The sequence below is a fragment of the Ochotona princeps genome, chromosome 27 (assembly GCF_030435755.1).
Source record: "Ochotona princeps isolate mOchPri1 chromosome 27, mOchPri1.hap1, whole genome shotgun sequence".
NCBI classification, from domain to species: domain Eukaryota; kingdom Metazoa; phylum Chordata; class Mammalia; order Lagomorpha; family Ochotonidae; genus Ochotona; species Ochotona princeps.
The window spans coordinates 27841615-27853961 of record NC_080858.1 but is presented as its reverse complement, the minus strand read 5'-3'; the positions used below and the strand labels follow the sequence as shown (position 1 = coordinate 27853961).

At 52.2% G+C, this 12347-nt stretch overlaps 1 protein-coding gene across 3 annotated transcripts in view; it reads left to right on the top strand.

Annotated features, from left to right (window-relative positions):
• Window positions 1-2501, top strand: part of SENP1 (SUMO specific peptidase 1) — a 49142-nt gene extending 46641 nt beyond the window's left edge. For all 3 annotated transcript variants that reach the window (XM_058656103.1, XM_058656102.1, XM_058656101.1), the window contains 2 exons: window positions 151-246; window positions 1101-2501. In XM_058656103.1, the coding sequence (XP_058512086.1) occupies window positions 151-246; window positions 1101-1163 (159 nt within the window). In that variant the 3' untranslated portion in view covers window positions 1164-2501. The remainder of the gene's footprint in view (window positions 1-150; window positions 247-1100) is intronic.
• Window positions 2502-12347: the final 9846 nt, after the last annotated feature.

The window sequence follows — 12347 nt, the reverse complement described above, 5'->3', positions numbered from 1 at the left end:
AAAATGCAGACATCTTGTTTTCTGTGAGCCTCTGTTGTCCTGAGTTGAGGACCAGAATTTAGGGGAACCTGTAACACACACGGCTTTTGGTTCTTATGTTTAAGAAGCAAGGAAGGTTGGACAGATTGTCTTTTGTTGTTGGTCTTTCAGGAAATTCCACAGCAAATGAATGGAAGTGACTGTGGCATGTTTGCCTGCAAATATGCTGACTGTATTACCAAAGACAGACCAATCAACTTCACACAGGTGAACTGAGTCTTGGCAGGGGAGCTCTAGCCCGCCAGCTCTCCTTGGGGGCTCTGCACTGACGGGTGGCCCCTGATGGGGACAGGCTACATTGGGTGACCCTGTCTCATGCACTGTGATAGTGAAGAAATCCTGACTGAGTGCAGAACCTCCTGCTCTTCCTGTCTCCCCCAGCCTTCTCTAAGCCACAGGGCTAGGAGCGGAGCATGCTTTCTTCCATTCCTCTCTGCTTGGGCACCCTCAGGGTTCAGAGCAACCACGCCCTCCTCTCCTGCCTTACTGCTGCTCACTTGAGGCAGCTGGCAGATCTCTTGGTGCACGACAGGTCATTCCTGTCTGTGCTCCTTCAGGACCGAGGTGGGTGGAGGCTGGAGATGAAGGCTTGTTCTGATGTAGTCTCCAATGTTACTGCACCTGTGTTTGAACCAGTGGCTTTATCGGATCTTCCACATTAATCCTTGGGCTAACAGACAGCTGATGCCTGAAGTTCCCTCCACTCATCCCCTAGAAGGCAAGATTCTGTTTTTAGGCCTCAGTGTCATCTCCTGTCAAAAACTCTTCAGACAGAACTTGATCACCGCCTTTCTCCAAAGGTTTGGAGGCATCTGAGCACAGCCTGAGGACTCCTGGCCATGCCCAGTGTGACTGCCAAGGCTATAGCAATAGAAATAGTGATAGGGGAAAAAAAAGTAGTGGAAAGAAAAAAGCCACATGTCATCAAAAGTGGATGAGATGAAAACTCAAAACACATCTGAGATGATGTTGGTAGGATGCCTTGAAGCAGAGAGGAGTGTGGGGAGGCAGGCCAGGTCAAGAGAACAGGAGTGGAACTAAAGCTGTCTCTGTCCCCACAGCAACACATGCCATACTTTCGGAAGCGGATGGCCTGGGAAATCCTGCACCGGAAGCTCTTGTGAAGACCATCCTGGTTGGTGAATGTTGATCCTGTTGGGGACCAGCCTTTTGCCGTCTGGCCAGAGACCTTGAAAACAACTGCTCCCAGCCCTGTGTTCTTATAGAACCCTTTGCCCCTGGACAGGCCCTGGCGAGATGCGTTCACAAGCACATCTGCCTTTTGTTTTGTATCTCAGATACTATTTTTGCAAAGAAATGTTGGTGCTGTGAAAGGGGTGAGGGACATCCCTGACTGAGCTGAAGAGAGAGACTCTCTTCATGTCTTCAGTTCTGCCATCTTGTTCTCTAAGGGCTCCAGACTCACTTGGCCCCTAATGAGGGGACTGGGAAAAGCTTGGAAAGGTCTTGGTTTGCCATAAACTCCTGTTAGGCCTTACTAGGATGTAGGAAAGGGCATGGACAAAAAGTAGAGCTACGAACCACCAGCATTTCCGTGCACCAACGTCCACATACACCTGAGCACCCCTCAGGATAGGTCATCAGGAACGTGACTCTGAACTGGATGCCAGCTTCTCAGTGCCCCTGTTTGAAACCCTTCTGCTTCCAGACAAGGTTGTTTGGTCCTCAGTAGCTTTTTCCCTTCCTAAGGCACAGCACATGAGCCTTGAATGGACGCCTCAAAATCCCAAGCTGTCCTTTCCCTCAAAGTAGGGGCTTGCATGTCTGAGGACACAGGATACTGTCCGCAGAGCAGCCTGGAAGGAGCCAAGGCATGGCCACTTGAGCCTTGAGCCTGGAATTCCAACCCTGGGTAAATGCAGGTCTACCTGGTCTGTGGCAACTTGGTTTAAATGTATTTCTGACCACAGAGGATTTTATATATTTTACAGGGATATGCTTTTTTTAAAAAGGAAAGACTGAATGTGTTCACCATTTAGCCTGTAGATTGATTCCCAATTTCCAAATCGCAGCACACTGAGGCCCTGCCCTGTGTGTACTTGCTGACAGCTCCTTGAGGGACTCTGGCTCTGCAGGTGGATGGTGTCCCAGCCGAAGGGTGATGGCCTTTGGGTGTTCCACTTAGCTCCTTGGTTCTTCCCAGCATCCCCCACCCAGAGCGCCTCAGGCTTGGAGGGAAATGACCCTCTGCCAATGTGGCTTTTGTACTGAAGTTCCCAGACAGGAGCATTTTCTATTTCCTGTATTGTCCTGGGTAGTTTTGTATGAATTCTCCTCCCTGACCCATCCCCGGCAGCATTGTACTTTCTCCCTGGGCTTCTTGGAAGATTTTACTCTGTTTTATACCAAGCTTGTTTAGTACATTTTTCTATGTTTTACCACAGTTACAATTTGAAAAGAAAACTATTTTTTTTAAATATTCCATTATTAACTGGTTGTTACGTGAGTGTCCAGATGTCCTGCTTTTCTGGTAATTGCCTGCCCAGGGGTGGGGGGCAGCGTGTATGCGTGTGCTCGCTCGCTCTCTCTCTCTTCTCCGCTTTCTTTTTTTCCCTGCCTCCATCTGTCTATGTTTCTCTTCCTCTTCCCCTACGTCCCTCTGCTTTTGTCTTTTTTCTTTCTCTTTTTTCCCATCCTTCCTTCTTTGTTTCTTTCTTATGTTTTCTGTAGGAAATAAATAGTTTTCTGTACTTGAGTTGCTGGGACCTTTCACAGTCTCTTCTAGAAAGCTGTGACTTTGAAGCATGTTGGAAGACTCCTGGAATGTTGTCTGGTTCCTGGTACTTCCTGTACTTAAGTGACAACTTGAAAAGTGGCAGTGTGCTGTGGATTTGGACTGCAGAGCAAAAGCCCTGAATTCTTCAGGCTGTCTCACATTTGTCCTGATAAGATAGTTCTGTATTTGCTGTTGCCATTTAGGTAACATCTGTCTTACCTTCCTCAGAGACTTTCCGTATAGACCAAAGCAACAAATACTTATTGCTATATGTAGCAGAAAAGGAGACATCAACAGAAGTACTTTGGAAATACATAAGAAATTGTTGAGCTGTCTGAATTTGGCCCCTTTCTGCAATGCAATTTTGTGTAGGACAGAACAGAGCGATTCCAGGGTCACCCCCCACCCCAGACCATGTGGGAATGGGTGGGGCTGAGGTGTAGGGTGTGGCCTAGTGGCTCCGTGAGAACCCAGTCCAGAGAGGCAGCCATGAAGAATGGGACCAGGACCTGGAATCCTTGTCTTTGTATGAGTGGGCTGGGATACATCAATTGTGGAGGGCGTAACTGGGGTTGTGTAAGCTACTGCAAACTGAGTTCTCTTGTCCTGCTCCTCCTCCCTCTGTGTGCAGTGCTTGCAGACATCCTGTTTCTCCCCAAGAGGGAATACATGGGTGAAAGCACAGATGATATAAGGTGGGGGACCCTGTCCCTGTGCAAAGGAAGTCCAGCCTGAGGGGATAGGACCGTCCAGCACAGGGACTGGTCACATCCCATTTGTCCCAGGAGACTTACATCTGTCTTGTGCCTCCTGCTGCCATGTACCATCACTTCCCTGTTGTCCACCACTGTGGTCAAACAGTCAGTTTCACTCGCTGCTCCTGTGCTACCAGCCGGGCTCCTGGGGAGACGACCACCGTGGCCTGTCAGCACCTGGTTTTACAGGACCCATGGAGGGGAGGGTTGCTAGAAGCCACAGTACCTTCCCTGCCTTAGCTTTGGCCCTTGCCAGAAGAGAGGCGGCTGACACTTGTCTTGTCCCTACCCTGCTACACCCACATGAGCTCAGAAAAAGCAGGTTGAGGCTCAGTGACCTGTTGATCCAAACGGGAAGCTGCTGTACGTGTGCCCAAGAGGTCACAGAGCAGTGTGTCCCCAGCTTGAGATTCTTCCAGCATCGCATGGCTCCTCAGGGCCCAGTGTCACCTATGGCAAACCCTGACGTTGCCTCCAGCACTTTGCTGCCATTCCCAGGCTCTGAGGTGGGGGAAGGCTAGGACTTGCTGGAGAGAAAGTGCTGACATGTACCTCAAATGCTTTCTGTATGGCTACTGTAGGCTTGGGCCACGTGGCCAGGCTCCTGTCTGGCTCTAACTTGGATGCTGGGCTGTGAGAGTTAAGGCTGGGGTTGACATGGGCCTGCTTTCAGAGCTGTGGCATCACTCAGAGTCCTGTCTGATAAATAGGCTCTCACTGACCACCTCTACTTCCTCAGCTTCTGGACCCTGCCCTCTTCACCACAGAGCACAGTTGCTGGAGAGGAGAGCATGGCAGGGTCCAGGCTGCCAGTACCCCACACCCAGATCCCATCTGAGAGAACACAGCCCCATAAAGCGCTGGGAGTGGACTGAGTCAGGTGTCCGCTGGACCACCTTCAGAGACAGGGACAAGGATAGCTCCACAAAGCTTTAGTGAAAGAACACTGCCGGCAGGTTCCTCTGTGGTCCCCAACTTGGTACCCACTCTTGTCCCCAGTTTTGTGGTGCCCTTCTGGGCTTGATCTCAATCACCACATGTCCTGCTAAGTGCAGCATTCCTTTTTTTTTTTTTTTTTTATTGTTGGGTCTTATCATTTACCTTTTTTTTTTTTTAATAATCTTACTTAATTGATTAGGGTACAAAGGGTCAAGGGCTACAGGAAAGTGGGTAAGACCATTGTTTCCACACTAATATCATCACTTTTTTTTCCCTGTATCTGGGGTCAGGAGAGAAACAAAGAAACCCCACCCAGCCTCCCACCCATCCCAGGTCCCCGATGTGAGGCACGCTCCGAGGGTCCTGCTCAAGCAGTTTTGATAGTTCAACAGTTCTAAATTGCTGCCAGTCTTGCTGTTCCAAGCACGATGAAATCTCTTCAGAATCCACTGGCTGACAGAGTCTCTTCATTGTTGGGGTTCTGAGATCAACAGTTCAGTTGGAGGGATCTCCAAAAAAACTTCGCCTGAGGTGATACCAGGCCTGATTCTTGTGAGTGCTTGCCAGTACAGGGTCCGGCGCAGTCTGTCGCCCCAATCAGCTTATGCACATGCTGGGTCAGTTCTGTTTCCAGTCCTGTCTCCCACGTGAACCGATGGGTGTTGTCATGCATCCTGATCCTGCCCACTTCCTACTCGGCCCTCACACAAACCAGTCGGAGCTGCAGCCTAGTTGGGGCAACTTCCCATAACCTCCACCAGGCCTGCCCCCTACCCTGGTTCCCACACGTGCCAGTATGTACCGCAGACTTGTTCAGTCTGTCCCACATCCCATTTAACTCTCATACATGTCAATGGGCATAGAAGCCTAGTTCAACCCAACAACCCTACTATCCAGCCCACACACATACTGGCGGGGCAGCACCCTTTTGATTTCCAGTGGTGCTTTATGTCCCTGTCTGTTTGCCTCAGCCTTCTGAGTCACCTCCTGAGCTGGTGCTCCCATAGGGTCCCTTGAGAGCCTATGTGCGAGCCCTGATCTTGGGGTGCCTGGCAGCAAGTGGAAAGGGATGGTAAACATGGTAATGAAAACCACCTTGTCTTGGGGGCTACCTTTGCAGACTTCATCGCTGAGCTGGCATAGGTGTCTGGGCAGACGGTGTGCCCTCAAGCAGGCAGACCCACTCACCAGGTGGCAAAACCAGCCAGAATGGGCAGTTGCAGGGCAGAGGCGGATGTTACCTTTATTAGCCTGTCTCTGTGTGACTGCCGCCTATTAAAAGTTGATTTATTTAAAATAAGTTCTGTGGATTTTGCCTCCTTGCTTTGTACCCTCCCTGGTCAGAAGGAGGGGGTGGTGTTTGTCTTTGTCCTGCTGTCCATGTTTGCATCTCCTGATCCATGCTGGGCTGCTGATTGGGTCCTCGGGGTGGCCTGGATCTGAGTCCACCCCTTAATCAGAAGTCTGAATACTATTCATTCATTCATTTCATTCCACATACCTGGAAATGAAGCCTGGGACGTAAATAACATGCAAATCCTTGGCTCTCTGGCACTTTTAAAACGAAACCTGTCTTTGGGGCAGGCAGAGAGCCTTTGGAGGACAGAGCCGCCAGCCAGGCTCCAGCCCACCCTGCTGGCTGGCTCCTGGTCTGGATGCCTTGCTTGCACCCTTTGTTGCAGCACACTTGCTCTTCCCAAAAAACTCAAACATGAGAAATGGCCTGTCTCACAGCTCTCCCACCGTGTTGGAGGTTTTGTCTGAGGAGAGTCCATCTGTGTCGAGCACATTTTTGCATTCTAACAGTTTGGGAGCATTATGACGATATTCCCCAGCTTTTGAAAATGGAAAGTGAGGAAGAAACTGTTTAATTCAAACCACCCTCTGTGATTCCTGAATGTGGTACAGAAACCCATGCCTCCCTGGGTGGGCACGCATGGAAGGGAGGGCCTGGCAGATGAGCTTCACAGCAGCCCACACCTGCTGGGGAGATGCCCCCTCCTCACCTCTCTGTGTCTGCTGCTAACAACTGTCCCCTGCTAGTGAGCAGTGTCTGGGGCCCCTGCAAGGCTCTGTACTCAGGGCAGCAGCCCCCACTGGGCTATGGTCAGAGGTGAATCCCAGTTCTCGTGGCTTCCCTGACTCACTTGTTGGCCATGGTGCTACCTGGCTTTTGACTGACCTGCCAGTTTGCTACACCTGTGCCTCACTGTGGTTGTGTGTTGCCTGTGTATCCCAAGCAGCCCAAACAGCCAGCAGGCTAGCATGAGGCACATAGTCACTTGTTTCCCTGCCTGTCCTGGCCTCACTTCCCTTCAGGTGGTTTTCAGCCATTTCCAGGCTTTTGCCTCTTGTGTGTGCCTTCAGGGCTGTTGCCCCCTTAGCAGACTCTCTTCTTCTGTTAGTGCTTCCTGAGGCCCTGACCCCAAACCTGGATGTCTGACCTTCTTACCCTATAAGCCTGTGAGGCAGGTATTAGCAGCATGGAGGCTAAAGAACTTGGCAGTGTCACCCAGCCGAGGGTACAGGCCTCCTCAGCCTTGGCTTGGACTTGCTGGGGTGCTCCTAAGTGACAGTGGGAAGACCCCTTCTCTCCAGGTAGCAAGGGAGGACCTGCTTCCCCTCCTCACCATAGTCTGCAGAACAGAGGCATTCAAAGGTTACTGTGCCTTTGAAGCCCTTTTACCCTGGGTTCTCAGGACAGAGGGATCCTCTTCTGCTCCCTCTGTGGTCTTCAGTAAGGGGAAGCTGAGGGATTAGGGGACACATGTGCAGAAGCACTGGTGCCCTAGAGGCTGTCTCATCAGGTCTGCACGTGGGTGTATGTGGAACCCTCCCCCCCAGCTCTGCTCCATCTTTCCTGTATGTGCTTGTCCCCCATTTTCCCTCAGCTTTGGGAATCTCAGGAATGCAGAGCACAGAGCCCTCCTTGTCCCTCCTGCCCCACACTCCAACCTCTAGAGGAAAGGGAAGCTGGACTCTAGCTGGGGCCGGGATTGGGGGGCTGTGTTCTTGCACCTCTCATGGAGAAGAAAGACCCACTCTTGACCCACTTCCCCTAGATCAGGCTGGGCATCCACCCTCCCACCCCTGGGGAGGCCTCTCTTGATGGTAATTGCTCCTAATTGTCTGCCTGGCTCACTGACCAAGGCTTTCCTTGCTGGCCCGAGCCAACAGCCCTCCTCTGTGTGCCTGGAGAGCAGGCTGCTCTTGGGTTCAGAACCCTGCCTTCTGGACCTAAGCTGCCTGCCCCAGTAGACAGTGGCAGCTTTTGGAGAGCCCTAGGCACTTCCTTCCCTAAAGATCACCACCTCACAGAAGTAAGGGAGCTATAGGAGCCTCCAGGCTCTGACTTCCGTGATGTGGGGCAACCCACAGGAGGCCCAACCCTGCCCAATCCAGTTGCTGTTGCAGGTCTCAGGCATGCCGGTCATTCACACTTGTGCATACATGCATACTCATATACACACATGATACACATCGTGAGCACACGTGGGTGGTTGTATGTTGCTCCTTCCTAGTGTCCCCAGTCCCTGGGTAAATGCCGTGGTAAATGGTGTTGGAGCTGGGCCGAAGGGTTGGGGGAGAGGGAGACCTTGGAGAGTGGGGTACTGTGCACATTTTGCATCTCTGCTTCAGCAGCATTGCTGGTCCTGCTTCATTCTACACTGCCAGGATCTACTCCTAGGAAGGGAACTGGGATTCAGCCAGAGAATGTAAGACCCAGAGATGTTGTATTCATTGATTCATTCAAGTCCCTGCAGAATGCCAAGCCATTGTGTTAGATGCTGGCCCCAGCCAAACATGCCTTGTCCCAGGCCCAGTTCCATGGTCCTGACATTCCTGGCAGCCTGAGCCCCACTACCTCCTACCTTCTTGCACCCTGACTCATCACTACAGCAGAGCTTATTTTAGGGAGCCAATCAACCTCTGTCCATGTATCCATCCATCTGCCCACCACCCAAACTCCACTCATCTTTCTACCCAGTCATCCATTTACTCATCTAGCCACACATCTCTGTATATGCATACATACATGCAACATATGCACCCACCTGTCCATTAGTCTGTCCATACATACATGCCTGTAACTACCCATTCATCCAGCTTCTACTCAGCTGTCTTTCCTTCCATCTGTGTTTACCCATACCACCCATCCACTTGTGTATCCATTCATAGCATATATCTGTCCACCCACCCAGCCATCTACTCATTTGTCTATCTACCCACTCGTATACCTGTTGAGCCATCTACCCATCAATCTTCTCATCCATCTACCCATCTCTCTCCACTCCTCCAGGACTCTAGCAGTCTCTTCATCCCTCTACTGTTTCCTCATTTAGTCCTCTAAGCCAGGCGCTAGGGAGAGGAGAGGATATCTAGTTGCTGATCTCTGTAGACCTGGCTTTGTTCTCTGTGATAATTCTCACTCAAAGCTACTTTCTTAGAACCCAGATCTTTCTTTTCTCCTGGTGTAGGAGACCAGATGCCAATCTAGAAAAATCTCCCAGTGAGTGACCTGTAGTCCTGAGCCATCAGAAGCCAGACTGGAGACTGGAAGAGTGAGGAAGACGTGTGGCCTGGCCCCTGAGCCTGTCCTTGTGGTTTGGCTCATCTGGTGGGGAAACTGAGAAGCTCAGAAACTTGCCTCACTGTGTCCTGGTCGCTGAGCTGCTCCCAGATGAGTCATTCCACAGAGCAAACTCTCGCTGAGGGCAGCAGGGACCCAGGCCCAAAGAAGGACACAGGGACCAGCCTGTGCTTTGTGCAAGTGAAGCCAGGGGGCCAGATGGAAGTGCAAGTGTGCACCAGAGTAGCTGTAAGTGAGGCAGCAGAAAGGGCAGCTACACTGAGTCTTATCCCACAAAAGTGGAGGTAGCTAAAGGAGCAAGTAGGACCTGTCCTCTGGAATATGAGTAAGGGTTAGCTGCGAGCTAGGAAGAGCAGATTGTGATGGCAGCAAGGGTGCAGTCTTTCTCCTTCATGCAAAAATCAAGAGGCTATGCCTCTCCTCCCCATTCCACATGTGGCTGAGCATGAGTTAATGGGACCTTCACACACAGAACTTGCACGGCTAGAGGACAGAGGCCCATTCATAGCAAGAACAGCACGGCCCCTCTCCTAGGCTGGCCCGCAGTCCTGGTCTTGTGCCACCCACATGCGCAGGGAGGGACGTGGCGCCTCATACATGCAGCAGTGCGCTTGCTCACACACGCAACCCTCCCTGGGGCCTTCTCCCAAGCTGTGAGTGTTCTGTTCTCCACTTGGCCCTTCAATCAGCCTCAGACCCACCTGCCTTACCCCTCCGATCCCGGGCTTCAGCAGCTTAGCAGGGCCAGGAGGGAATGAGGGGCACCCAGCATGGAGCAGCATCCAGGTGCAAGTCAGACTGCCCTGGCAGCTGTGGGACCTCACACAGGTTGTTGGCACTCCAGATTCTAGTCTGGGGAGGGGGTTAGAGGGCCATGGAGCAGCCCACAGGCTTGATAGCAAGACATGGACCCTACATTCTACTGGAAATAGGAGTCAGTTTCAGCCATTACCCTTTCCTTTAATTAAATGTTATGTTCGTTTTATTTGAAAAGCATTGAGACAGAGATCTTCCATAAACTAGTTTACTCCCTAAATGCCTACAAGAGCTGGGCCTGGCCAGGCTGCAGAAACTCCATCCTGGTCTTCAGTGCGGTGGCTGGGTCCAAGGACTGTGTCACAACCTGCTCCCATCCCATCATGCACATTAGCAGGAATGCTAGGTCAGAAGCAAAGGCAGGACATGAACCCAGGCACTCTGCTGTGTTCATGTCAAGTGGTGTCTTAGGTGCGGCTGCTAGTAGCGTCTTGGAGTTCCCTGGAAGCTGTTTAGAATTTAAGAACCAGAGAAGATTCGATGCTTTTCAAGACTCACGTGGGTCAAGTTCCTTGAGTTCTTTATCTGGCTAGCCCATGAGTTCATCAAAGGTCAGTGCCAGCGGGACCACATGCCTGTGTGCCTGCCTTACTCCAGCTGACAGCCTGTCCCCACATATGTGCTTTGCTGTGTAGGGCCAAGCCTAGCAGGGCTCTGGGCAGAGAGTTGGAGGTGGGGTAAACATTAGGGGCAGCAGCTGTGATTGATTCCAATGTGCGCTGAGTGCCTACATGTAGCCACATATGGAGTGCGGGTGGCAGCACACCCATTGACCAGATAGGGTGACCGAGGACAGCTGATTGCCCAGGCCACCAGCCAATCTCCGCTCCAGAAGGAGTGAGAGCACCAAAGGGTGATGACACACCCCCAGGGGCATTTCCAACGACTTGGGGCCCAGGCTGCAGGAGGGACCCCCTTTGGGGGTAGAGGCCTGGTCCAGCCATTGGCTCCAGGTGGACCAGGCATGTGCGAGTGGCAGGGAGACAGGGCTCAGTGCCCTGGCCCTGTGGAGCTTCTGCCAAGGCCTGACTCAAAGGCCACTTTGTTCCCTGCTGCCTCCTCTGGGCTTGAACGGCCTTAGTGCTGGGGGCTCAGTCCCACCCGGCTCAACAGAGAATGGCTGTCCCCAGCACAGGGCCTGCATGCCAGCTGCCCCCAAATCAAACACAGTGCACTCCTTTTATGTGACTTAAAAGAGTTTCTCAAATCATACATAAATATTAATTAATAACTTGGGGTGACAGAATTTGTTTGTTATGAATTATTGCAGGCTCAGGCTTCCCCAGCTACTGTCAGTGCTCTTCCCCCTCCTCCTGCAGCTCCCATCCCAGCCCAGCAAGGTTAGGGTACATGCAAGGCTGAAAGAATGTCAGGCGGCTTCCCGGTGGCCATCCTGAGCTTGAGCACAGCCCCCACACACCCCTGGGCTGTGGGCAAGCAGGGCACCCCCACTCTGCCTTGGTCCCTTTAAGCCTGGGTTCTCCCTTGACTGTGACCTCATTCCTTGCCCTGCCCCTCACCCAGTGACAGAGGGCTCTGAACATCCCAAGGCAGATGCCTGCTCTGAGAACCCCAGCTCTTGTACTGCTCTGCTGTTGTCCTACTCCAGCAGGTTGGCGCCACTCTACAGGCCACCCCAGAGACCCCTCCATGCACAGTGGGTGCCAAAGACCCTTCTTTGGACTTGCCTTATTTACTTCAACCTACCAGTCATCCTGGTGGAAGTCAGAATGTCGTGGGGCTCCTCGACCTACTCTGTGCTCAGCACAAGGCACTTAGGTGACATCAACTGCATCCATCGCTCTGCACATGTCACCCTCAGCCCCGGGGACTACAGAAGCAGAACAGCAAGTCCTGGCCAAGGGCTTGCCTTGTGTCAGCACTAGTGCTTACTAACAGAGGGGCCTCGGCTCACCTGCCTACCTGCCTGATCTCTGTGTGATGTTCACAGCTATTTCCATGGCAGTGAAGGCCAAAACGGGAGGGTCAGGATCACTCTCGGAGTGGCTGTCTTCTGGCCACTGCCCAACCTAAAGATGCCTAGAGCAGGAGACTCCAGCTTGCCCTGACTCTGGACTTAGACTGGGAAGGGGTTGTCTTCTGTTGTCTCATGTTGAACAGACCCTTTCTGGTCACAAGACTGGAGGAGAGTTTCAGAAAAGATCCAGGCCTATGAGTCAGAGCTCTGCACACACACACAGTCAGAGTTCTACATACACATTCTCTCTCTCCGGCTTTGCAATGCTTCATCCTCTGTGCTGCCATTGTGTTAAATTGCCACACAGCCAGGCCTCTGTTCACCCTGAAGGCCTGCCTCTGGGGATTCCAAAGGGCTGGCCGGACCCCGGCCCACCTAGTCCTAGAGACACCAGGCCAGGCAGGCAGGCTCTGGGAGTGCAGAATATTGGGCTGTCCTGCCTGGCCCCTCATCTGCCTTAGGCAACTATCAGTGGTCTGTGTGTGCTCAGCC